At 44.5% G+C, this 27,557-nt stretch overlaps 1 protein-coding gene and 1 long non-coding RNA gene across 3 annotated transcripts; one reads left to right on the top strand and one right to left on the bottom strand.

The window, feature by feature from the left end:
- Nucleotides 1-2,069: 2,069 nt before the first annotated feature.
- Nucleotides 2,070-27,536, bottom strand: KHDC4 (KH domain containing 4, pre-mRNA splicing factor). 2 transcript variants are annotated; one of them, XM_084768961.1, is made up of 15 exons: nucleotides 27,395-27,536; nucleotides 26,700-26,919; nucleotides 23,794-23,922; nucleotides 23,074-23,153; nucleotides 20,721-20,773; nucleotides 20,255-20,418; nucleotides 17,136-17,347; nucleotides 14,282-14,342; nucleotides 12,598-12,655; nucleotides 12,147-12,400; nucleotides 6,080-6,241; nucleotides 5,105-5,217; nucleotides 4,105-4,196; nucleotides 3,239-3,342; nucleotides 2,070-2,331 (listed from the first exon to the last, which is right to left on the bottom strand). In XM_084768961.1, the coding sequence occupies exons 1-15, from the start codon at nucleotides 27,430-27,432 to the stop codon at nucleotides 2,302-2,304; spliced, it is 1,770 nt and encodes a 589-aa protein (XP_084625087.1). In that variant the 5' UTR covers nucleotides 27,433-27,536; the 3' UTR covers nucleotides 2,070-2,301. The 2 variants fall into 2 exon arrangements, with proteins under 2 accessions (XP_084625087.1, XP_084625086.1); XM_084768960.1 differs by having other exon boundaries at nucleotides 2,070-3,342.
- LOC311590111 lies at nucleotides 6,256-11,769 on the top strand. The gene is made up of 2 exons (XR_014776770.1): nucleotides 6,256-7,391; nucleotides 10,590-11,769. It is a non-coding gene; the product is annotated as an uncharacterized lncRNA (long non-coding RNA).
- Nucleotides 27,537-27,557: the final 21 nt, after the last annotated feature.

The following is a 27,557-nucleotide window of genomic DNA, read 5'->3' as shown; positions in this document are numbered from 1 at the left end:
CCTTTGTAGACCAGGCTGACCTCGAACTCACAGCGATCCGCCCGCCTCTGCCTCCCGAGTGCTGGGTTTAAAGGCATGCGCCACCACGCCCGGCTCCCCACACCCCTTTTTAAAATAGGGTCTCCTCATAGCCCTGGCTGTCCTGGAGCTAAATACACCAGACTGGCTGGCCTTCAACTCCACCTCCATGACCGTCAAGGTCATTTATTTATTTATTTTTGGTTTTTCGAGACAGGGTCTCTCTGTGTAGCCTTGACCGTCCTGGACTTACTTTGTAGACCAGGCAGGCCTCGAACTCACTTCGATCCGCCTACCTCTGCCTCCCAAGTGCTGGGATTACAGGCATGCGCCACCACGCCCGGCTTATTTTATTTTTTTTGAGACAGGGTTTCTCTGTGTAGCCTTGGCTGTGCTGGACTCGCTTTGTAGACAAGGCTGGCCTCAAACTCATAGCATCTGCCTGCCTCAGCCTCCTTAGTGCTAGGATTAATGGCATGCGCCACCACGCCCAGCCTTCAAGGTATTTTTTTTAATAAATTAGGTGGCACTCAGGAGGCAGAGGCAGGCAGATCACTGTGAGTTCGAGGCCAGCCTGAGCTATAAAGTGAGTCCAGGACAGCCAAGGCTACACAGAGAAACCCTGTCTCGAACCCCACCCCCTCAAAAAAAAAGTTAGGTGATGATGGAAAGATGTCTCTTCCAAAGGCCCTGGGTTTAATTCCCAGTAACCACATGATGGCTCATAAACTACCTATACTGAGATCTGATGCCCAGTTCTGGCACTCACATACATGAAGGAAATAAATTTTTTTGGTTTTGTTTTTGAGCCAGGGTTTCTCTTGTAGTCCTGGCCTCGCTTGGTACAACAGGCTGGTCTTGAACTCAGAGATCCACCTACCTGCCTCTGCCTCCTGAGCCTGGGATTACATGTGTGTCCCACAACACCCAGTGAAAACAAATCATAAAACAAAGAAGCAGCTGGGTGTAATGGCACTCGCCTTGAATCCCAGCACTTGGGAGGCAGGAAGATCTCTGTGAGTTTGAGGCCAGCCTGGTCTACAAAGGGAGCCCAGGACAGCCAAGGCTACACAGAGAAACCCTGTCTCAAAAACCAACAACAAAAGTGCTAGGTAAGGAAGACATGGTAACATATGCTTAGAATATCTGCACCCTGCAGGCAGAGGATCTCCCAAAGTCACGTCGGTCTACACATCAGAGTTCCAGGGCAGCCACTACACTACATGAGATCTGTCTCCAAAAATCCAAAGGGGGAAGGGGCTAGGATGTTTCTCAGTGGTGGGGTCTTACCTAGCATAGACAAAGCTCTGGGTTCGACTGCAAGGAAAGAACTAGTTCCTGAAAGATGTCCTCTGCCAGCTATACACATCATGCCCCAAAAATGTGTTCCACATAGTGAGACCCTGTCTCAAAAATAAATTGTTCAAGTGGAAAAATTAAAAACAACATGTAGCCGGGTGTGGTGGCGCACGCCTTTAATCCCAGCACTCGGGAGGCAGAGGCGGGCGGATCACTGTGAGTTCGAGGCCAACCTGTCTATAAAGCAAGTCCAGGACAGCCAAGGTTAACACAGAGAGACCCTGTCTCGAAAAAAATAAAAAAACCCATGTAATTTAATAATAATAATCAGCCAGGTGTGTTGGCACATCCCTTTAATCCCAGTACTTGGGAGGCAGAGGCAGGTATACCTCTAAGCTCAAGGCCAGCAAAGACTATAAAATGAGTTCCCAGACAGGTAGGGGCTATGTAGAGAAGCACTATCTTAATCTTTCGTTTAGCCTTTAAAGATATACTCTGCAGAGTTATAAACTCAAGGATTATGCTATGAATGAAGAAGTTTATTGAGTGGCTAGAGAGACAGATGGCTTTCAGGGGATCCAGGATCAATTCCCAGCAACTTCCAACTATATATAACTCCAGCTGAAGGGATCTGACACCCTCACACAGACATACAGGCAAAACACCAATGCACTTTTAAAAAAATCATTAAAATAGAAGTTTATTGAGATTATATATGAATGGGCTGTGGAAGAAAGAGAAATGACAAGCAGAATATTTATACATTTATTTATAATGAAATTATGGTCTAATTATTTACAATATACAGGAAACCAGAGAATAAGTTTGTACAAAGCCAGCCTGCAAAGTATTCAAAAATGTGCAAAAATGACAGTATCTCAGACACTCCTGGCTCAGCCCCCAACCTGTTCCTTCACTTCCACACAGCAATTTTTAACACATTCCTGGCTCAGCCACCAATTCCTTCACGTCCACACAGCAATATTAGATACAAAAAAGTTCTTTTGGCAAAACCTGCAATGCCAAGAAAAAAGGACAAGTTGCAATTCCAGTCAGAGTGCATTGCCCCATCAGTGTCATCACATCTCTCTTTTAGCTGCAACCAGTTCTGAGAGAGACAGATGAGTGTTTCGTTTCTGTGACGAGTTCTGACCAGCTTTTAGTCATATTTTCTTTGACCCAGCTGACAACAAGGAGCTTAGAAGGGCAGTGCCAGCTTTGGATCATCCCAGTAAAGAAACAATGCAAAAATAACTTCACTTTCCTATTCAGGATCCAGCTGTATTTGACCACTTAAATTAGTACAACAGCATTTTCCCAACACAACCCAAATGGAAAGAGGGACATGGAACTCTCAGACTTAAACGTAAGTACTGGAAGGAAGAGTCCTAAAACCATTTCCCACTAATAAATAGTAAGGCTTTGTTTGTAACCAGTTATCAAAATTGACCCAATAGTAGTAAAATACAAATAAAACTTTCTTTACAACAGAGTTGAGGCTATTCGTTTGGAAAAGGCTAGACCAGGTCAAACATAAGTGGAAATGACTCTGTTCTGATGTTTTGCTGGACAAAAACATTTCATTAACTGTTAAAATGCTTGGACGCAAATCTGTGATTCTAAGTTAATTTTAACGGATGTTATGCCACTGCAGAAATAGGGTCTTAAAAAAAATGGCATCCCTTTATGACAAGGGACACTGCGTCCCTAGCGTCTTCAACGGTCCAAGATGGCCCCCAGAACAGGTCCCAGAGTCTTGTTTAATCAAGTGCATGCATTATTGCTAAGAAGAGTCACCGAGGGTCAGAGCTCTGTCCACTATTTCCTACGGGGCCATCCAGAACGGCATCTGCTGTTTAGCTCTTGGCTGTGATGAAGGGTACTGATAGCCCAAACTCCAGCCCTGTGGAAAGCTACTTGCATTTTTATGACCTCCATGTTCTTCCTCTTCATCAGAGGAGTCTGCAGCGTAAGCTACTAAGCCAAATCCTTTCTCTGCCGTTTTCATCTTCTTGGCTGGATAATCTAGAAGAGAGAACAAACCCAACCCCATCCCCACCAAGAAAAAAACAAAACAAAACAAAACCATAAATTCGTTAATAAAAAAAAGATGTTAATTGTAAGTGGTTAGTTGGACACCATTTTGTAGTCACAGGGTCAATGGTCACCCCAAAACGTTGATGATCACACGAAAAACAGCCAGCACCAGCAAATGAGAATCCACCAGAACCATGTAAGAAAACAGAGAAAGAAAAAAGAAAAAAAAAAAGAAAAGAAAAAGGAAAGTTAGCAAGTGAGCCTCTGAGGACTACCATTTCACCACTTACAGAGCTAAAGAAAAGAAGAAAAGAAGAGCTACTTTTTCTTCTGTTCATTTTCACCAACTGGAAGCAAGGAACACAAATGATCCCATGCACAGGAGGCGGCGCTGTGGGGGATGGGCTCAGCTCCCGACACTTAGGAAACTTAACTCTTCCTAAGTCTACACCAGATGACCTCCAGTTAGACAATATAAGCAGCAGGGTTTGAAATGACCTCCCAATCATTTGTATTTCCTAGGATTTTCATGCTACTGTTGATATGTATTAATATAAAGCAAGCAACCCTATTACTGACACAGGATGGTTAAAAGTAAAAACTATATATTGTCCTTATAAATTAAAAAATATAGTTATTAGCCAGTAGATTACAGAGGTTGGATTAAATCTGAGTGACCAGCAGGTTAGCATACTAAGAGCTTATGCCCGCCCGGCTCAGTCACCTCACCCCCAGCCACACTTCACTCACCATGGCTTCCTGTTAAGGCCCCAGACCCATTCCTTTCATCAGACTCCGTTTTTATTCCAGTCACTGGAAAGGCTGGTGGAGGCATCAACTGCCTGTTAAAAATCATGACATTTTTTTTTTCAGAGAAATTCAGTATTTTAAATTACCTTGAGCCAAAATAACAGTAACAACTGCTGATATGAATAACAAAAGACTGCTACCTTAACAGCTTGCCTTTACCTTTGCCCTCTTCAAACTATCAACAAGCCAGCCTAAACTATTGAAAGAACTCATGCCCCTCCTAAGCAGTCAAAAGCATGTACAGGGTTTCTCTGTGTAGCCTTGGCAGTCCTGGACTCACTTTGTAGACCAGGCTGGCCTCGAACTCACAGCAATCCGCCCGCCTCTGCCTCCCAAGTGCTGGGATTAAAGGCGTGCGCCACCACGGCCCGGCCTCACTGCCCTTTTAAGAAGATCAACGTCACAAACAGGAAAGGAGAATTCGTGTATTACATGCAGCAGAAACTACACAATTCACACATCTCCATACACGATGTGGTATACTTCCTTTTTATGTGTACAGGCATGTTGCTTACATATATGTGCACTATGTGCCAAGTTCTCATGAGCCAGAAAAGGGTGGTCAATCTCCTGGGACTGTAGTTTCTAATGGTTATGAGCTACCATGAGGGTGCTGGGAACGGAACCAGGATCCTGATTAACTCTTAACCACTGAGTCATCCTAGCACACACCCTTTTCATTTTTTTTTAAGGCAGAGTCTCATGTAGCCCAGGATAGCCTCAAACTTGATGGCCTTTGGTCCTCTTGCCTTTCCGTCCTGAAAAGGCATGTACCACACCGCAGACTATCATTCTGAAGCTTGATTGTATTAGCACTTCTGTGACTGCCTAACCTTAGGAAAATGCCCCTAAACCAGAATATAACTGTCATGAGACAGTGAAAGGGGTTAGCATCATATTATCCAGTGTTCAATTAGCTGTTCTATTCCGATTAACTTACCTGTCCCTCTCTCGCTCTTTGCCTGAGGAACTTGCTGGCTTCGATCCTGCGCCTTCTATCTCATTCTGACTGGAGAAGCCTGTACCTAAATTAGTCATATGAATGGGTCCATGCTATGAGCAGAAAAATACAGTAGCATTAGCAAATCTACAACTGCTGCATTGACTTCAGCTCCTTAATGTAACTGTCAGGTGCCTCATCTTTCTGATAAACTGCCATCGTTCAATGGCATTACATGGTCTTTGGGCTTTGGGAGAGTAACTATAGTCAAGTAGGGGTTCTTGTTTCTGTAGAATTTTGTCAAGGGGATGGTGTAACTTCTAGAAATCTAGTGACAAAAACTGCAAACGGTTTTGGTCTGAAGATGTCTCAAGGCTGTGATAAGACATAAATGCCTCTCCTAGGAAACAGGAACAAAACTACTCTTGTCTTTCCTGGTACTGGGGATTAAACTCTGGGCCCTGTGCTCACTATACGTGCTCCACCACTGACCTACACCTCCTCTAAATTGTCTTTGTCAGTGACTATGTTCAGAATGTAGCATCACTCCATTTTCACAGGGTTTTCCTGGTGGGAGAGCAGGGCAGAGCAGAGAGAAGTTGTCCTTCATTTTTAAGGGGGTAATGAGGACAGTAAGTGAAAGCCACAGGTTAAATAAAAATCATGAATTTGAAGATCGACAATTTTTGTTGAGTGGCTTTCAATCATTTTAGGTTAAAAAAAAAAAAAAAGCATACTGCTGGTCACGGGAGACTTCCCTCTACACTGTGTTATCACACTGACTTCCAAACAAGCAAACCAAAAAAAGAAAAAAACAAAAAAACAAAAACAAAAAACCGGCAAAGGAGACTCATTCTTGCTTTAAACTCCTCAAGAATTAAATGCTAACCTAATTGAATTCCACGATGCAAACTCTCTTATTTAAAGGGAGATCACAGCAAGGTAAGATAAAGGAAGACTGGGTGTTTATTTAACCTGGTATCCAAGCAGTCCAGATTCCCGTTCGTCAGGCAGCTCCTCTGTGAATCGCCTCTTCTGTGACTGGGGCTGAGCTGGGAGTGGGGGCTGGGGCTGGGGGCCAGTAGGCAAGGCAGTTTTGACAGGAGCAGCAGGAATAAAAGGAGCACTTATTGGACTCTAGGACCAAAGAAACCAAGGAGGAATAAAGTATGAGATGTTGGGTGCATAATGTCAAGAAAAGGCCTGAATAGCCAGCATGTTTCAGAAAGCCAATACCGCCAACCTCCCAGAGCTGCCGATCAGTTTTGGGTGCTGATCTTATGCATCTGAAGCACTGGGAGAACACACAACACTGACTGACCAGGAAGTTCTAAGTGCAACAATAAGCATGCACCCAAAACTTCTATTACTAACAAATGTGCTTATAGTCTAATTTTTATATCTTTTTTTAAAAAGATTTATTTATTTATTATGTATACAGTGCTCTGCTTGCGTGTACTCCTGCAAGCCAGAAGAGGGCGCCATATCACACTACGGATGGTTATGAGCCACCACGTGGTTGCTGGGAATTGAACTCAGGACCTTTGGAAGAGCAGGTGGCACTCTTAACCACTGAGCCATCTCTCCAGCCCCTAATTTTTATATCTTTTGAGATCCTATCTTTAGGTAAGAAAATGCAGAATCTTTGCATAGCACACTGTACTCCTCGATTACACTTTGCATTTCAAGAACAAAGAGCTGTGTGTAGCTCAAAGCTGGGGAATTTTGGATCTGCCTTAAGTATAAAAAGTAAAATAGCCTGGGCTGAGCAGTTAAGAACTGTTGGGGGATAATCTGGTGTATTTTGATGCTAATTACTGCTTTCTGTCTGTGCCCCACCTTTTGTTTAATAAAAAGCCATCCCACCTGGCAGGGCAGAGGAGATAGGTGGGGCTAGGAGAGGAAGAGATTGTGGGAAGAAGAAAGGACAACCAGGAGGAGAAAAGGAAGGGACCTGAAGGGAAGAGAGGAAGGCCACCATGGTTAGCTGGAGGAGAAACACATGGCCGGCGTGGATGGAGAATCCGGCCCAGATAAGGAACAAGTGTTTGGGATTATGGATGGAAAGTAACTTGACAGAAGTTATTGGAAACAGATGGCATGGGATTGAGGCAGGGATCCCCACTATGGGAGGTAATTTAGAGGGTTGATATCTCCCCTGCCCCAGGTTAACTAAGGCTATTAATAACAAATGTCTGTATCTTAATTGATTGCTAGCCGGGCCTACAGGTAATACAGATAATTCTGATAATACATGTGATTTTTGCTGGTATTGTTGAGGACCTTGGTTTAGTTCCCAGCACCCACAAGCATCTCACAAGCGTCTGTGTAATCCAATGTTCTGTTCTGACATCTTCAGGTACCAGACACATACACAATGCATATATATACAGACATACATACATGCAAAACACTCATAAACATAAATTAATCTCAGAGTTTAAAAAAAAAAAAAAAAACAAACGGGGGCTAGAGAGATGGGTCAGCAGTTAAGAGCAGTCTGCTCCTGAGTTCAATTCCCAACCATATAGTGGCTCACAACCATCTATAATGTGATCTGATGCCCTCTTCTGGCAAACAGAGCACTGATAGAATATATAGAACATCTTTTAAAAAAATAAATAAATAAAATAGCTGGGCTTGATAGTACATGTACTTTTCATTTCAGCACTCAGGAGGCAGAAGCAAGCAGATCTTTGTGAATTTAAGGTTCTGGTCTACACAGCAAGTTCTAGGCCATCATATAAAGACTATCAACATGTAAAATAGCATTGATCAGGGATTATAATCAGAACTTAGTAAGTCTTTTTAAATGTTATATGTGGCATACATACACACACAAAGCGCATGCGCCTGTGCACACACTTGGAGGCCAGAGGACATTGGGTATCTCTTATTTTCCAACTACTGTTTTGATGCAAGTTATCTCCTTGAGCCTGAAAATGATTTTCTGGCCTAGCTGGAAATCAAAAGGATCCTTCTGTCTCTGCCTCCTGGGAGCTAGGGTTACGGGTATGTGCAGAAATGCCTGAATGCTAGGATCCAATATGAGGTCCTCATAACTGCCCAGCAAAAGCCAGCCAATAGGATCTTTTTTGTTATAAACCTTACAATCTTCAGTGCTCATAGCTCACAGATAGCTAGTTTTAAATGGTTTAAAAGCTAAGCGTACTCTGGCATGGGTCCACTATGAGAAGACAACATAGAGGGACCACCAATCCATTACCATGCTCCAACTTAAGTCTTTCCCTTGCCACTGAGGACTGTAGATAATGCATACAGATGGACTAGACATGTAATCTTTTCCTAAATTTCTATTTCATTACTTATTTTATTGATGGTGCTGGGGACTAGAACCAATGCCAAGTACTGAACTTTCTCTACCCACTAAAATTGGATTCCAAAATTGTCATAAGCCTGAGTTTAAGTAAGATTTTTGTTCCAAATCATATCTCCAAAAGAGTTACTTTTCAGAACCTTTGTTTATCTGTAACACAGAAAACAACATGGCCTAACTCCTGAGGTAAGATAATGAAACGGGCCAACCTCATCAAGAAATAATGCTCACACTTGGAAGCATCACAGCTGGGAGGGAAACCATCTGTGTGAGACTGAGAACGAAAGCCAGGCAGTGGAGGTGCACACCTTTAACCCCAGCACCCAGTGGGCAGAGCTTTGAGTGTGAGGCTAGCCTGGCCAGAAGAGCAGGTGGATCCTATTTGTCCACTGTTACTTGTGCATAGAGTTTATGAGTGACTCCTATGCCATACAAATCTCTTTTTAAAGTCCAGAAGTAGATGCGTCTTCTTTGATACAGGGTTAAGGGTTCTTTTGGTTTTGTTCTTTTGAGACAGGGTTTCTCTGTGTATCCCTGGCTATCCTGGAACACACTCTGTAAACAAGGCTGGTTCTGCCTCCCAGGAGCTGGGATTAAAGGCAATGTGCCACTACCTCCTGGCCAGAGGTTATTTTTCTTTTTTTTTCTTTGAGACAGGATTTCTCTGTGTAGCCTTGGCTGTCTGGGACTCACTTTGTAGACCAGGCTGGCCTCGAACTCAAGAGAGCCACCTGCCTCTGCCTCCCAACTGCTGGGATTAAAGGCGTGCGCCACCACGCCCTGCTGAGGTTATTTTTCTAAAGCATTGATAACAGAGCACATTATTCTTAGTACAATAATATAAACTTTGGTAAGCAATACATCATGTATTCCCTTTTGCATCTCTATACAACTATTGTTTCCATTATCAGAACTTTTAAAAGAAAACTTAATTATACTAAAATCATATCATTGTGTTTGAACTAGTTAGTTAGTCCAACCAAATATCCCCCCCATTCAGGTGATCAAATATTTATAGATACCATCTTTTATCCAGACAACCCTTAGCATGGCAAAATAATACTATACTATTTGCTATTATGGGTGTACCTTCTATCCTCCCAACCCTTGTCTACCGCTCTAGAGGTGGTGGGTCCTAAAGAATGGAGCCAATAGATGAGGTAGACTAAAGTCTTATGCAATCACAAATTTAAAAAATCATGTATTTGGGCTGGAGAGATGGCTCAGCGGTTAAGAGCAGTGACTGCTCTTCCAAAGAACCCAGGTTCAATTCCCAGCACCCACATGGCAGCTCACAACTGTCTTTAACTCCAAGATCTGACATCCTCACACAGACATACATGAAGGCAAAACATCAATGCACATAAAATAAAAATAAATAATTTTTTAAAAATGATGTATTTATTTATTTAATGTATATGAGTTCTCAATCTACATGTTCACCTGCAGGACAGTAGAGGGCATAAGATCCCAGTATAGATTGTTGTGAACCACCATGTGGTTGCCAGGAGTTGAACTCAGGACCTTTGGAAGAGCACAGTGCTCTTAACCACTGAGCCATCTCTAGCCCACAGTGTCAACCTTATCCAGAGGATCTGACAATTAACACTCCGAGGGTTAATAGGAGTCATATGAGTAACGTGCATGACAGACAAACCTCCCTTGGTAAAAAATCTCCCCTCTCCCCACAGAGGCATATAAACTATTAACAAGAGCCAGTCTTAATAAATAATCTGAGGTAAACTCACTCCTATCGACTACGCCTGGGTCAGGCATGAAAGCATAATCCAAGAACAATTCTGTGAATCTTGTCTTGTTTTCTTAGCGTGTTCTTACAAGTACTCAAAATTCTTATACTCCGTTCTTGGACCATGTTCCAACATCTCCCCCCTTTTTATTTTTTACAGTAGGATATGCAGAGTGATTCTGAGATGATGCATGTAGTGAGTATAATACATTGCTACCAAAACCAGAGAACCAAGCTATGTTCAGGAATATGGTTATGTTATTAGGCTGATCAGAAAAATCTACAGAACAGCTTGAAAAAGAGACTCATGATTAGTAGTTCTGTTATCTTATAAAACATAAGTCCATATGTGCCTTCATAGGCATACAAATGTTATAATGGCCTATGCAGATGGCTAAAAGGCTCAAATCCCATATAAAAATTAAACACAATCCCTTCTTCAGAAGAATGAGTATTACACTGCCAAGGTCCAGTCATAAACATAGAGTCATTAGGGAAAATAAGAGGAGCTGAATTCATCCAGTTTACAAGCTGAAGCAAAGAGGATAAGAAACATTAGATCAATACATGAGTTCAGAGGCCCAAGTCAAAGTAGCACGGACACTGGCAAAAAAAAAAAAAAAAAAAAAAAAAAAAAATCTCAGGTGACATACAACCGTGTGCTTCATAGAATAACGTCGCCTTGGTGTATAGGGCCTTAGCCTGCCCCTGACTCCCTGAGTGCTGGGCAGGTGTGTGCCACTAAGCCCGGCTCCACATCCAGATTTTTAACGTGGGCTCACACTCAAGGTCCTCCTATTTCTGTGACAGGTGCTTCACTGACCAAGCTCTTCCCAGCCCTGTAGTGTTTACTGCCAGGATGAGAAGAGCTAACTCAGAGCTGAGTAGTCAGGTGTGTCATCCTAGCACAGGAGAGGTAAAGTCAGGAGTTTCAGGCATTTAACGCCTCGATTACATGTGAATACTTCAAAGAACAAAATGCTAATGTGTCTCAGGGGTAAAGGCACTTGTCACCAAATCTGATGCTCTAAGTTCAACTCTAGACTTAGTCTGGAATTGACATGGTGGAAGGAGAGGGAAAAACCCTCTTCTACTCCTGCACATTGTCTGCTGACGTCCTCACATTCAAAGTGGCATGCACCAAAAATAATAAATAAATAAATCATTCATAAATAGAGGTTGGAGAGATGGCTCCGTGGTCATAGCAGTTGATGGTCCTGTTGTGACCCCAGGTTTAGTTTCCAGAAACCACAACTGGAATTTCACATGTACTTGTTAACTCCAGACTTAGGGGCTCTGACCCCTCTTTTGATTTCCACAGCACAAGTACACATGGAGTGTACACATACATACAGGAAAACAAATATACACAATAAAAAGAAAAGACTTGTTCAGTTAAAACCACAAAGAGGTGTGTTAGCCCGACGTGGTGGCACACACCTTTAATCCCAGCACATGGAGGCCGAGGCAGGTGGATCTCTGTGAGTTCGAGGCCAGCCTGGTCTACAAAGTGAGTCCAGGACAACCAAGGCTACACAGAGAAACCCTGTCTCAAAAAACAAAAACACAAACAAACAAAAAGAGAGGTATAGGTGTTATAGGTCAGCCTCTTTGCCCTTGAGAACTTTAGACCACAAAGCTACGGGCAGAGAACAAACTCCGACCTGCCACTCACATTAGGTATTTTCTACAGCTTTTATACAGAGCAAGAGTACCTGTGACAGAGACAGTACAGCCTCCACAGTCTAACACATTTGTCATCGAGTGCTTTATAGAACGTCCGCCAACGATCCACTTGAAAGAGCTCAATGGGAGCAAGACTTGTGACGCTAACTAAAGACTGTGGAGATGAGATCGCATTGTACCAAACACAGGCTAGGACTGACTTCTAGAAAGCATCCTTTCCTCGGTTTCTTCCTAAGCTCAACAACAGCGCATCACACATCCTGGCATCTTACCTGTCCAGTGCTAGCTGGAGGCTGCACTTGTGTTATCGGGTATTGTGTTGGCACAGGTGGAACTCCAGTAGGTAATGCTGGCAAGACTCCAGGTGCCAATGAAACAGCTGGTGGCACTATGCTTGGTACTCCGTAGGGAGGCTGAACTGGCTGCTGAGGAGGGGGAACAACAGGGTAACCAGACTGATAGCCATTGGCTGGATAATATGCTGGCTGAGGAGGGATACTACTTATAGCAGAGGGTTGTGTATAGCCTGAGGGGGGAAGAAAAAGAGTGTTTAATCAGCTGCAGCAAAATGAAACATTTTACCCGATTATTAATCAACACTGAGGCCCCAATGGCTCTCTAAATCACCTTAAGTTGAAGGGACCACCACTAGTCTAGCCTCAAGAATCACATTTAGCCATAAGTATCAGTACCAAAGTATGTTAACACTAACGCCATACACACCTGGTAAAGGTACAGCAGTATTAATTTGATTCACAAATCTAGAATATTCAGCATGAACCTGAAAAAAGTCGAGAAAGCAGAGTTAAGAAAAGCCAATCCCAAGTGCCTTCATACTTACAGGGGTTTGACCATATACTAAAACCAAAGCAATTGGAAACTAAAATATTTCCCCTGATGTTCTAATTTAAATGTGAGTTAAAGGGACTATTAAACTTTATGTAAATTCGTACATGAGCAGGAACACAACCCTAAACACCCAAACTACTCAATTCTGGAGCACAAAATCATTCAGAAAGCAACCATTAAAGAAATTAGGAAAATACTAAGTTAATGTCAGATGTGGTGGTGCATGTCTTCAATCCCAGCACTCTCGATGCAGGGGCAGGCAGGTCCCTGTGAGTTCAAGGACAGCCAAGGCTAGCAGAGAGACCTTGTCTCAAAAAACCAAAACCAAAACCAAAAAGTGCTTTCACAAAATCACCAGATCAAACTGAGCATAGTGGCATATGCCTGTGATCCCAGCACACAGTGAGGCAGAGACAGAAGAATCACTGTTGAGTTCAAGTCTAGCATGGCCTACAAAGCGAGTCTAAGACAGCCAAGGCTACACAGAGAAACCCTGTCTCAAAAAAACAAAACAAGGGCTAGAGAGACAGCTCAGAGGTTAAGAGCACTGTCTGCTCTTCCAAAGGTCCTGAGTTCAATTCCCAGCAACCACATGGTGGCTCACAAACATCTATAATGAGATCTGGTACCCTCGTCTGGCTTGCAGGCATACAAGGGGGCAGAATATTGTGTAAATAATAAATAAGTAAACAAATCTTTAAAAGAAAGAAAGAAAGGAAGGAAGGAAAGGTCTTACTATGCACCACTGGATAGCCTAGAAATTGTTATGTAGACCAGACTGACCTTGAGCACACAAATTGTCTGCCTCTACTTCCCACAGTATTAGAATTAAAAATGTGTACCAATACACCGGGCTCACTCAAATACATTTTCTCAACTGTCACAGACTCAGACTACTGAAGTCATAGTTATCAGGTACAAAGATAGTTAAATTACCGTCTTGGTCAGTATCTCAGTTAGGTTTTCTACCGTTGTGCTGAAGCACCATGACCAAAGCAAGTTAGGGAGCAAAGAGTTAAATTGGCTCATACTTCCATATCACTTTCATGGAAGGAAGCCAAGACAGGAATACAAACAGGGCAGGAACCTGGCTGGAGGCAGGAGTCAGTGCAGAGGCCATGGAGGGGTGCTGCTTACTGTTTTGTTTCTCCTGGCTTGCGCAGCCTGCCTTCTTATAGAATCCAGGACCAACAGCCCAGGGACGACACAACTGAGAAGGGCTGGGCCCTCCCCAACCATCACTAAAGCCTTAAAGCCTAAAATCTTAATAGGCATTTTCTCAACTAAGACCCACTCTCTCTGATGACTCTAGCTGGTGTCTAGTCTGCGTCGCTGCATGTAACGTGGACTACCCATCACATCCTGTGCTCCAGATGCTCATTACGCAGTTAGGTTTTACTTTAGCTTAATTAAAATTTAGCACAACTATAATATATCTTAATTTACTTTTTAAAGACTATGACAAATCCCAGGAAGGACTGCTTACAGGTCAGCACTAGAGTGTACAGCCGTGTACATGAGCCCCTGGTTCCTACCCCAGCAACACACACAGACTCACTGTTTGTAAGAGGTTCTCACAGAGCTTCTTGGCAGCAGCAAGGCCTTCAGGTTTGGGATGACTGCAAATAAGAACAAACCACAGGATGCAAAGAGCAGAGTCAGAGTCTTATCTCCTCTTCTTATGCTACTGTACACACTTACTTTAGCATAGGCACTGAAACTCCAATCTAACCCTCTGAGGTCGTTTACTAGGAACACAAAGATAAGCACCTTATCTTTTTTTCTTTTTGTTTTAAAAAAGACAGGAGGCCAGGTGGTGGCGGCACACACCTTTAATCCCAGCACTCGGGAGGCAGGGGCAGGCAGATCGCTGTGAGTTCGAGGCCAGCCTGGTCTACGAAGCCAGTCCAGGACAGCCAAGGCTACACAGAGAAACCCTGTCTCAAAAAACCAAAAAAGACAAAAACAAAAACAAAAAAACAAAAAAAAAACCCAGGATATTACCATGTAGCTCTAGCTGTCTTGGAACTGTGCAAATCAGGCAACCCTCAAACACAAAGATCTGCCTGCCTCTGCTTCCTCAAATGCTAGGATTAAAGGGATGTGCCACCACCCCCAGATACCAACGCTAAGTCTTTTAAGTTATAACTATACACCATTGCGGCATATATTTTATAGTACCTCTTCTCTGGATAATAGTACTTTTGACATAAAGAAGACAATGGATGGGGGGACGCTGGAAAAATGGTTCAATAGTTAAGAGCTGTTACGGCTCTTCCAGAGGACCTGAGTCTGATTCCTAACACCTACACGGTAGCTTACAACCATCTTCAATGCCAGGTCCAGGTGATTCAGCATCCTCTTCTGGACTGTTCTTGCACCAGGTACATAGATAGTATACATACATACATACATATGTGTAGGCAAAACACTTAAACACATAAAATAAAATGGAGAGGGAGAAAGGAGAAACTAATTCGGGGGTCATTTATAATCTCGGCACTTGGGAAGACAAGATCAGAAAATTCAAGGTCACCCTGGGCTACACAATCTATTTAAGATGAATACATGAGACCCTATCCAAAATATTAAAATACCATAAGCCAGTTGCAATGACACACGCCTTTAATCCTAGCACTGTGGAGCTAGAGGTAGGGATATCCCAGTAATTTTGAGGCCAGCCTGGCTTACATACTAAGTTCTAGGACAGCTAAGGTTATGCAGAGACATCAGCAGTTTAAATCAGTTATTATAGGCATAGTCTGAGTGTTAATATAGTAACAGGGTGCTTGCTTACCTAACACTTAAAAATCCCTAGATTCAGCCCGGCGTGGTGGCGCACACCTTTAATCCCAGCACTTGGGAGGCAGAGGCAGGTGGATCGCTGTGAATTCGAGGCCAGCCTGGTCTACAAAGTGAGTCCAGGACAGCCAAGGCTACACAGAGAAACCCTGTCTCAAAAAAAACAAAAAGGGAAAAAAAATCTCTAGATTCAAACCTTAGGACCAGAGCCAGGTGGTAGTGGCGCACGCCTTAAATCCCAGCACTCAGGAGCCAGAGGCAGGCAGATCGTTGTGAATTCGAGGCCAATATGGTCTACAAAGTGAGTCCAGGACAGCCAAGGCTACACAGAGAAACCCTTAGGACCACCACCGAACTGTTTTTTATAATCAAATAATAACAGAATTTAAAGACTTGAATGGTAGCCATGCAGTGCTGGCACACAGCTCTAATCCCAGCACTGGGGGGTGGGGGGAGCAGGCAGATCTCTGAGTTCAGAGGCCAGCCTGGTCTACAGAAGGAGTTCTAGGACAGCCATGGCTACACAAAAAAGCCCTGTCTCCAAAAACAACAAGATTTGAATGCTAAAGCCACAACTAATCTTTCTAATTCAGCTTTTAAAAATATTTTCCCCGGCTGGAAAGATGGCTCAGAGGTTTAAGAGCACTGTCTGCTCTTCCAAAGGTCCTGAGCTCAATTCCCAGCCACCACATGGTGGCTCACAGCCATCTATGAGATCTGGTGTCTTCTTGTGGCATGCTGGCTCACATGTAGGTAGAATACCAAATAAATATTAAATAAATAAATCTTTTATTTTATGTATATAGGTGTTTTGCCTGCACAGATCTGTGTACCAAATGTGTAGAGTGTTGTTGTTAGCTGCCATTTGGGTCATAAAATCTAAGCTATGTCCTTTGGAAGAACAGCAAGTATTCTTAACTGCTGAGCCATTTCTCCAACCCAAGACTTTCTTTCTTTTTTTTTTTTTTTTTTTTTTTTTTGGTTTTTCAAGACAGGGTCTCTGTGTTAGCCTTGGTTGTCCTGGACTCGCTTTGTAGACCAGGCTGGCCTCGAACTCACAGCGATCCACCTGCCTCTGCCTCCCGAGTGCTGGAATTAAAGGCATGCACCACCACGCCCGGCCCCAAGACTTTCTAAATTCTTAAAATATTCATTTTTACTATTTTTAATTGTATTTAGTATTTGCATATATAGGTGTCCTCAGAGGCCAAAGGCATCATATGCCCTAGAACTGGACTTACAAGTGCTTGTGAGATATCCCACTTAAGTGGCAGAATGAAACCCACATCCTCTGGAGGAACCTCAAGTGCTCAGGGCTGGGAAATCATGTTTCCAACTGCAAATTAACTACGTCATCACCCCAAGCTTACTTCATTCCTCATATGGGTTTGGTTTTTTTTTTAATTTCTGAGGTACTCTTAAGAGACCTAGGTAGGCCTATAGGCCCCCGTGTGCACAGGGTGTCCCTGGAAACCTGATCCCCTGTTGCCCCACCTGCATGCGAGGGTCAGGTTTCCACTAGCACACAGATCTCAGGGTTCTTATCAACTATTGCAGCCTACGCTGAGTACACTGAGAAAGAGCTGTGTGTCCTCAGCTCTTGTCCATACCTGATATAAATATACATGGGTTCAAAAGCTTCTCGGCCTGACGCTGGCTCAATGCAGCCTGAGCCTTTGCCTCGTAGGAAAACTTTGGCACCAGTTTCAATTTGAATGTGTTGCAAATAGGAGCAACCTGGACCTTCTACTTTCTCCTTAACATTGAAAGTGGGCACAGCATGTTCTAGACCCACAAATAATTTATCTTGAACATAATGCATCTGTAAGAGAAGAGTACTTTGATTAGTAATAGAGAAAATAATAAAATCTCGTAGAAAACCATTATACAAAGCAGTGTAATCCTCTATATACTTAGGATCGCTTCCATGTGGACCCTTGAAATTTTCTATCTACAATCTCAACTGTCCTGAAATCCACAACACAGCCTAGGCCTCATAACCTCAACCCTCTAGCCTCAGCCTCCTAAGAAGGGTTAACCGTGATGTCTTTATGCCAGATTGAGCAAGGGTAGACTTGCAGTTGCTAATATTGATAACTGCCTCATCAGACTGCCTTATTAGCATGTCCGTGAGACACTTTCTTGTAAATTGATGCAAAAGGCCCAACTCTAGGCACATAGGGCTAGGGCTGTGTTAAAAATGGTGGTTGATACATACCCTAACACTTGAGAGGTAAAGCAGGTGGATCTCTGTGACTTTGAGGCCAGCCTCGTTTATGTAAGGAGTTCCATAACAGCCAGAGCTACATAATGAGACCCTGTCTGGGGGTGGGGGGGGTGGGGGGCTGGTGAGCTCTCTAGTGTTGACAACCTCCCTATGAGAGCTGGCCTCTCACAAAGGCTCTCCCTCATCCTCTCCAGAAGAAGAAACTCTGGCAGCAGCACCTGGTGCAGAGCCCTGACTCCTACTTTATGGATGGGAAATGCCCAGGATGCTGCCAAATCCCCGTGGCCTACTGCGCACCAGCAGTCTTGTGTGCTGGCCGCTCCACTGTCCTGTCAGCCACAGAAGGAAAAGCAGAGCTGGCAGGAGGGCGGGAGGCTTCTCCTCCAGGAGACAGCACTGAAAGCGCCTGAGTCAAGATGAGTAGGAACCATCCCAGTGGACAGTTTACATATATTTAAAAAGGAGGGCAGGCATGGTGGCACACACCTTTAATCTCAGCACTTGGAAGGCAGAGGCAGGAGGCTCTCTAGGAGTTCTAGGCCATCCTGATCTCCAAAACCGAAGTCCAGGACAGCCAGGGATATTACAAAGAGAAACCCTGTCTACAAAGAGAAACTCTGTCTCACAATACAAAACTGAAAAAAAAAAAGGAAAAAAAATAGCCGGGCGTGGTTGCGCACGCTTGTAATCCCAGCACTCGGGAGGCAGAGGCAGGTGGATCTCAGTGAGTTTGAGGCCAGCCTGGTCTACAAAGGGAGTCCAGGACAGCCAAGGCTACACAGAGAAACCCTGTCTAGAAAAAAAAAAAAAAAACTCCACCAAAAAAAAAAAAAAAAAAAAAAGAAAGAAAGAAAGAAAGAAAGGGCAAGGGAAGGCAGGAAGGAAGGAGGGGAAAGGAGCCGAGCAGCACTCTCCAGCAGTTTCCGCTTCAAGCTCCCGCTTGACCTTCTCTTTTGCCATCCATCCATGACATTTATGACTGAAAGCTGAGATTGCTTTTGGTTATGGTGTTTGTCGTAGCAACAGAATGCTAATTAGAATAAGGCCTCTGCTGTTATGTCCAAATTTCAAGGAGTTTTGGGTATCTAAGAACGTAACTTAAGTGGCAGGCAGAGTGCTTACCTAGCACATAAACAGGACATGGTAGCATATGGTGCTAATTCCTGAGGGGGGGGATGATCAGATGGTTCTGGTCATCCTTTGTTACATAGTGAGTTCCAGGCTAGCCAGGGACCCCTAAGACTCTATCTCCATTTTCCTGCCTCTGTGCCTGAGTGCCGAACAGCATGTGCCACTATAACCTGCTCTAAGACCCTATCTCTTTTGGGAGGGAGGGACGGAGGGAGGGAGGGAGGGAGGGAGGGAGGGAGGGAGAGAGTGTGTGTGTGTAAAGACAGAGATTCTGTGTAACAGCCCTGGCTGTCCTGGCCTTGGCCTCTGCCTCCCAAGTGCTAGGATCAAAGGCTTGCAGCACCAGGCCTGACTCTAAGACCCTATCTTAATGAACACTTAAATCTGTGGAGCTCGGGACATGTCAGTTAGCAGAACTGGGCTAGACCCCCAGCACTGCATTAGAAAAGCCAAGCATGGCAGCACATGTATCACGAGAAGTCAACGTTACTGAGGCCTGGGGCCCGTGAGAACCTATGAGCTAGTGGCTTAGGCGAAGAGTGCTTTCCTAGCATAGTCTAAGCCCTGCTTGGCCAAACAGGCAGCACAAAACATGTACCTATTATCTACCTTACCTACAAAATGATTATTCTGGCCGGGCGTGGTGGCGCACGCTTTTAATCCCAGCACTCGGGAGGCAGAGGCAGGCAGATCGCTGAGTTCAAGGCCAGCCTGGTCTACAAAGCGAGTCTAGGACAGCTAAGGCTACACAGAGACCCCGATTCCAACCAAAAAAAAAAATCTGTTCAACAAGATATTTCAGGAAAAAACACTCATGCACATAAGCACGCACACATAAATATAGTGTTAATTAAGCATACCCACTTTTCTTCAATTCTTGTTCAATTAAATTTAAAAAACAGCAAAGACAGTGCTGGAAGATGTTGGGTAGAACAGTCAGCCCTGTGGTTTTCTCCAATAAGGGCAGCTCTCTCCACCCCTTTGTCTAGGAGGAGTGTATCAGCAAAGTCTTGCTTCATCAGACTTAGCCTTCTTGGTCCTCCAGTTGTCAAGCGTACACACTCTACAGTCTTGTATGCCCTTTGATCTAGCAACCCCCTCCATTTAAAACCCAATCAATATGAAGATTTTTATTTAACTGGCATTAGTTAGTCCATAATAGTATAGAATATCTATAGCGCACATACTTTTAATTCAAAAACCCAGACAGCCACAACTACAGAAGCCCTTGTCTCAAAAACCTATGTATAAATAAATAAAAATTAAAAAGTAGATAATTCTCAGGTTGGAACTTTGGTATTGTTTTTCTCCCTAGGTTATTAGTTTGCAAAGATATTTTTATAACACTAACAAGCTCATGCCAAAACCTACTCCTGACTGGAAGGAAGGCTTCTGACTAATAGCAGGAGACAGCTGAGCGATGGGGGCTGGCTGGTGATAGACCGTGACTGTTGCACCATTAAAAGTTGGACTTGTCCCTGTGGCGGCCTTCACCACTCCATTGGTGATGATTTCTTTGATTCGGTTTACAGCTCCTAGGGAAAAATTACAGACAGTAAGATGCTATACAGGGGCCTGGGAATACAGCTGGTCAGTAAAGTGCTTACATTGCATTCATGAGGCCCCAGGTTTGAGTTCTTATACCACAATAAAGAACGAGTTAATTAATGCTCAAAGATAAACACAGGCCAATGCTCAATTATATAAACCTCAACTCAGTGTTTAGATTCACAAGCAGCTCCATCCCTCTACACCCTCGTAGCCCATTGAGAGGTCATAAACAGCAGGCAAGAGCGTTTATCCAGCACAGAAGTCACATGGGCTGAAAATTACTTACTGTCTACTAACTCCCGTGTCTGCCCCTGAACATGAAGATACAACGGTCGATCCCTGTAAAAGGAATATAAAAGATCCATCTCAGAGCAGGGGAGATAAGGAAAGACCTGAGTTTGATCCCCTAAAATCCATTTTTAAAGAGCCAGGTATGTACTCCTAGTACTGGGGAGGTAGAGAGAGAACTCCTGGAGCGCACTGGTCTACTTAATGAGTCCCAGGCCAGCAGAGAAACTGGCTGGTGGCGCACACCTTTAAGCCCAGCACACAGGAAGGCAGAGGCAGGCAGATCACTGTGAGTTCGAGGCCAGCCTGATCTACAAAGTGAGTCCAGGACAGCCAAGGCTACACAGAGAAACCCTGTCTCAAACAAATAAACAAAAACAAAAACTGTCTACTGGAACGAGGCATAGTAGAACATGCACTTAATTCCAGCATTCAGGGGGCAGAGACAGTTTTCTGGGGTTGAGGTGAACCTGGTCTACATAGTGAGTTCCAGGACAGCCAGAACTATGTATATGTAGTGAGACCATGTAGCTTTAAAAAAAAAAAAAAGGCAGAGGGTGGGGCATTTGCTGGGGATGGAAAGATGGTTATGAGTACTTCCTGTTCTTGCAAAGGACCTATGTTTGGTTCTCAGCTCTTGTACATAAGGCAAAGGTAAAACACTCATACACAAAAATAAAATAAATACATTTAAAAACAAAGAAATAGCTCCAGAGAAACAGTCACTAGAACCCCAAACCATCCACACATTGAACACACAAAAAGGATGCTTTCAAACCGCTGATGTCCATTCCCAGACCTTTCAGTTTTTCAGTGTTATGGAGTGATGGTGGCACACACCTATAACCCCAACAGAGGCAGAGGTAAGGCAGATCTCTGTGAGTTCAAGGCCAGCCTGGTCTACAAAGAGAGCCCAGGATAGCCAAGGCTTCACAAGAAACTCTCTCTCGAAAAAATAAAAAAATAAAATAAAAAGTAAGAGACTGAGCTGGGCATGGTAGTACAAACCTTTAGTCCAGCATTTGGGAACAGAGGCAGGTGGATCTCTGAGTATGAGATTAGCCTGGTATACAGAGCAAGTTCCAGGACAGCCAATGCTACAAAGAGAAATCCTGTCTCAAAAAAAAACAAAACTAACCAAAAAAAAAAAAAAAAAAAAAGTAACAGACTAGAAGGATGGCCAAACAGTTAAGAGCTGTTGCTGCCCTTGCAGAGGCCCAGAATCACATCAACAGTCAGACTGCTCATGACTGCCACTGACTCTGGTTCCAGAGAATCCAACTCTCCTGTCTGGCCCCTGTGGGGACTGGCATGCACATGGTACACACACAGACAAGCATGTATACAAATACATTAAATCAAAAAAACCAAAATAAAAAAGCCGGACATGGTGATGCACACCTTTAATCCCTGCACTCAGGGTGGCAGAAGCAGCTGGTCTCTGTTCTGTGTTTGAAGCCAGCCTAGTCTACAAAGTGAGTCCAGGACAGACAAGGCTACACAAAGAAACCGTGTCTCAGAAAACAAACAAACAAAAAGATATCTTACATACTAACAGAAAGGAAAATTTAAAGGTGAGAATATCTATATACCTACAGTCTACAACTATCATATGGCCAAAAAATAAAATAACACTGAAAAACTGAAAGGTCTGGGAATGGACATCAGCGGTTGGAGTAGGTTTTACAAGACAATACAAGACCTTCTGTGGGTCTCTCTAGGTAGCTCTCACTGTCTTGGGACTTAGTACAGATTTGCCTGCTTCTGCCCCTGCAACAAATTAAAGGTGCTCACTACCATGCCTAACATTTGGAGACTATTTCTATAGGAAAAAGGGGTGTGTGTGTGTGTGTGTGTGTGTGTGTGTGTGTGCGCGCGCGTGTGTGCAGACTGTTCCTGTGAACAGGGTACAATAAAATCCAGGTTTTTTGTTTTAATGTGTATGGATCTTCTGCATCCACATAGGTCTGTGAACCATAGGCACACCTGGTGCCCATAAACAGCTGGAGGTGGAGTTACAGTTATAAGTCACCATGTGCCTCTAGGCATCAAACCCGGGTCCTCTGCAAGAGCAGCCAGTATGCTGTCCCAGCCCAGAACGAGCACTCTCAGTCTCTCTGAGGCAGTCTCTCTGAGACCTGGAGCTTACATTCAGCTGTGCTGGCTAGTAACCCGTAGAGGTCCATCCTCTGCCCAGGCTTCTCCAGAGCGGAGATTACAGACACAAGCCGCAACGCCTCAGGACTGGAATGCTCAAACTCAGGTCCTCACTGTGTTGTCTCTCCAGGCCAGGAAAAATGCTTAAGTATTGAGCTATTAATTAATTGTTCCCCAAGTCATCGGATACACACCCAGGTCCAACTTTGGCTTTCTCCTCTGTGGTCATGAACCGTCCCCGAGTTGACACAGCAGCCCCACTAAGCCGGCTGATCTAAAAGAAGACATGTTCCATTAAAAAGAGAATACAAGGACTGAAGCACCACAAATACATATAATTATACAATTTGCCAGACATGCTGGTGCACACCTTTTATCCCTGCACTTGGGAGGCAGAGTTAAGTGGATTACTGTGAATTCCAGGCCAGCCTGGTCTACAACCAAGGCTACAGAGAAACCCTGTCTCAAAAAAAAAAAACAAAATAAAACTATAGTTTGGTATTAAGGTATTAATATCCCAAAGAACAGGACTACTTCTCCCATTCATTTCACCAAGTATAAACTGTCATGTATCTGAAATTCTGATTGTATCAAACCCACCCAGGGAAATCACCCATATCTGCCTCAGTTTTTTGGTTTGTTTTTCGAGTTAGGGTTTCTCTGTGTAGTCCTGGCTGTCCTGGACTCGCTTTGTAGAGCAGGCTGGCCTCAAACTCACAGAGATCCACCAGCTTCTGCCTCTGCCTCCTAAGCGTTGGGATTACAGGCCTGCGCCACCAAACCCGGCCCACAACTGTTTCACTATTATCCCTTGCGATTAAACCCAATCCTGGCTTTATTAGACCCAAATCCAATCAGGAATACTTGTGCTCGAACCATCTTTCTGACTTCATTTGCCACTCTCCCCAACACACCTCATCTTGAGTCTGTCCTCGAGTCAGCAAGTTCCTACATGTCAGAGGCACATCATTGATTTCTACTTCGGCCACCACCAGGTCATCTTTGCTTTTATTGCTAGTTAGGCCTTTGCCAGGAGCCTGAAGCTACAAAATAGAAGGGGGGAGAAAAAGAATTAAAAGCTTTTATAATGATTTCAGTTGTCAGATTTACAGCAATCGAGTCCCACCTACTTCCTGTTTTTTCCTTTACCAACAAAAATTTTTTTATCCAGTCATTCTTCACAAATGATATAAAAAAAGATATTAAAAGCTCATAAAAAGAAACTCATTTAAATGGCATCACAGGACTGGCAAGATAGCTCATCAGCCTAAGTTCAGTCAAACAAAACAAAACAAAAAACAAAAAAGTAGAGACTAGACTACACAAAGTAGTTATATGGCACCTGTGACCATACACGCATGAGCGCGCACACCCACACACACCCAAACTATCTCAAGTAGTGACTAGAGATAGTGCTTGACAGTTATGAACACTGACTGCAGCCGAGTGTGGTGGTACACGCCTTTAGTACCTGCACCTGGAAGGCAAAGGCAGGTGGATCTCTAAGGCCAGCCTGGTATACAAAGTGAGATCCAGGACAGCTAGGGCTCTACAAGAGAAACCCTGTCTCTGTGTGTGTTGGGAGATTGAGGGGGAATTTTTTGCATCCACATAGTAGCTCACAATCATCTGTGATCTCCGGTTTCAGGGGATCTGACACTCAATTCTAGAATCTGGAGAGATTAGGCATAAATATGGTATACATACATATATGGAGACAAAACATCCATATACGGTAATAAAATTACTCAACATAGACTCAGTTTAAAAGATTATCATCAGCTTTAATCCTAGCACTGGGGAGGCAGAGGAAAGAGGATCTCTGTGAGCTCAAGGCCAGGCTGGGAGAGTTCCAAGAAAGACAGGGCTATGAAGGATACTGCCTCAAAAAACCACCAACAAAAAATCCTTTGAAAAAAAATTTTTTTGCTCTTTCTTTTTTAGACAAGGACTTGTTCTACACTCCAGGATCTTTTTTTTTTTTTTTTTTTTTGTTTGTTTGTTTGTTTTTCAAGACAGGGTCTCTCTGTGTAACCTTGGCTGTCCTGGACTCACTTTGTAGACCAGGCTGGCCTCGAACTCAGTGATCCGCCTGCCTCTGCCTCCCGAGTGCTGGGATTAAAGGCGTGCACCACCACGCCCGGCTCTGTGCAACTTTTTTTTAGGTTTATATTTTATGTTGCACTTTATGGCAAGGCAAAGCTTCTGTCTGAAGGTTTAATTATCCTGACACTAGAGTGAAATAACCAAATAATGCTCTCAACTTGTCTAAGAGCAAAACAACTTATTTCTCCATTTTAGCTCATTTATATTTAAACATAAAAACATACTTAAATCTAATTAGAGATTTTTTTGGGTTTTCTTTCTTTCTTTCTTTCCTTTGAGACAGGGTTTCTCTGTGTAGCCTTGGCTATCCTGGACTCACTTGGTAAACCAGGCTGGCCTCAAACTCATATGGATCCGCCTGCCTCTGCCTCCCTGAGTCCTGGGATTAAAGAAAGGTGTATGGCAACCATGCCACGCTGTTTATTTTTCAGGACAGGCTTTCTCTGTGTAGCGTTGGCTGTCCTAGACTCATTTTGTAGACCAGGCTGGCCTCAAACTCACAGCGATCCGCCTGCCTCTGCCTCCCACGTGCAGGGATTAAAGGTGTGCACCACCAAGCCCGGCAAAGCTATTTATTTTTCAAATAACTTTCAAAGCTACACAGACTTTCTCTGTGTAGCCCTGGCTGGCCTCCAACTCAGACATTCACCTGCTTCTGCCTCCTGAGTTCTGGGATTAAAGCCGTGTGTCACCATTATAGATACAGTTCTAAATTTTAACTCCTGAGTGACAGCCACACAGCATGAGAACTGAATTTTAATTCCCAGAGTACACAAACCAAACCAGACACGGGAGCTTGCTTCTGTCTTATCAATGTTCCTACAGCAAGGCGTGGGTGCAGAGACAGGCGGATCGCTGTGAGTTCGAGGCCAGCCTGGTCTACAAAGTGAGTCCAGGACAGTCAAGGCTACACAGAGAAACCCTCTCTTGAAAAACCAAAAAAAAAAAAAAAAAAAGAATCCCTGGGCGCTCAAGTGAGCACAGAGACCCTGACTCAAACAAGATGGAAAGTGAAGACTGAGCTCCTACGGTCACCACGGCAACATGTACCCGCACGTCCTCCTGACAAAACACTTGAACACTTCATACTTACAGAGGGCTAGCAAGATGGTCAGAGGGTAAAAGTGCTTATTGCCAAGCTTGATAACCTTAGTTCAATCACTAGATCCCTTACATAGGCAAGCCAAAGTCCTATGACACTTAAGACACGTATACAAATTCACATTTTAAAAACATTCACTTGATTTACCAGAACTTCATGTATCAGTAACATATCGCTTTCAATGCCTATAAAAATTGAGTCAAGCTGGGCGAGATGTCCCATGCCTGTGACCCCAGCACTGGGGAGGCGGAGGCAGGTGGACCTCTGTAAGGAGGTCTAGGCCAGCCAAGGCTATTGCTCAGAAAAACTGTGTCAAAAACAAAAACAAAGTAACAAGACCAGTGAAAATTGCCTGACCTCTGGGTATGATCATGGAGCTCGCCTGTCATCCCCAGCACTTGGGAGAAAGAAGCAAGCGGATTTCTGCAAGCAGGCCAGCCTGGTCTACATATAAAGACCCTATCTTTAAAAAAGAAAAGAAAAGCCTCAGCCTCACAAGAAAAATTTTAACTAGGTATCAATGTGAATACTCCCCAGTGTGATCTCCACTCTCTGCTATCCATTTTCCCCTTCACTAACCCCGAAGATTACGCAACCGCAAGGCGACAATACCTTCTCGGCGGCGTTCTGCGATGGTTTCAGCTTCCCTTTGGCCATGAGCATAGCATTGATCTTGGCGGCCACAGCAGCAGCGGCATCCAAGGCTCCCGAGGGAGCAGCCGCGGCGGCGCCCCCAGGGCTTCCCCCGCTGCCGGTGGCTTCCCCACCGGGGGCCGCTGGGGGCAGGAAGAGAAGCGGGGCCGGAGCCGGTTGGTCCCATTTGCTGCGGCGCCTACAGGTAGGAACAGGAAAATACCGGGGCCCGTAGGAAACCTTCCTTTGTGTCGTTCTCTTAGGACACAGAATCCCATTCTCCCTGCCGTGTTCCGGATTCATCACCCGAGTTTATTCATCACCGAGCTGCCGATCCCCCCGCCCCAAATCCTTAGATCTCTCAACCCCTTTCCAAAACATTCCTTTTCCGGTCACTTCCACTCAAAGACTCAAGCCGGCCCGGCGTGCTCTTGGGTTTGCCTTCCCCTTGGCTCGCCCTTCTAGAAACTCCGAGTTCCCTTGTCCCTCGCACCTTGGCCGGCCTTTTTCCGGGCGCCCGAGGCCTGCTCAACATTCGCTCCGGAACCCGGGCCTCGGCGTCCGGACGCGCCCCCACTTACGGGCTCTGCACCCACACGCAGCCTCCCGGGGCTCCCCACACACACACCCGGGCCCGTGCTCGCTGCCCCCCGCCTGGCCCGCGAAACCCTTACCCGCCAGCTGCTGGATGTGTCGCGCTCCCTGCGGACATGGCGGCCGGCTCTAGTCAACCACCCGCCAACTACCCACCACCGCCCTCCCGCCACTTCCGCCCCGACGCGCTGACGCACGGCCCCTTCCGGCCGTGAGGTAGGGCGGTTCCGGTGAGAACTCAAG

The sequence above is a fragment of the Acomys minous genome (assembly GCF_964271855.1).
Source record: "Acomys minous genome assembly, chromosome: 19".
NCBI classification, from domain to species: domain Eukaryota; kingdom Metazoa; phylum Chordata; class Mammalia; order Rodentia; family Muridae; genus Acomys; species Acomys minous.
The sequence above is the reverse complement of the archived record's forward strand: the minus strand, read 5'-3'. Positions and strand labels throughout refer to the sequence as shown.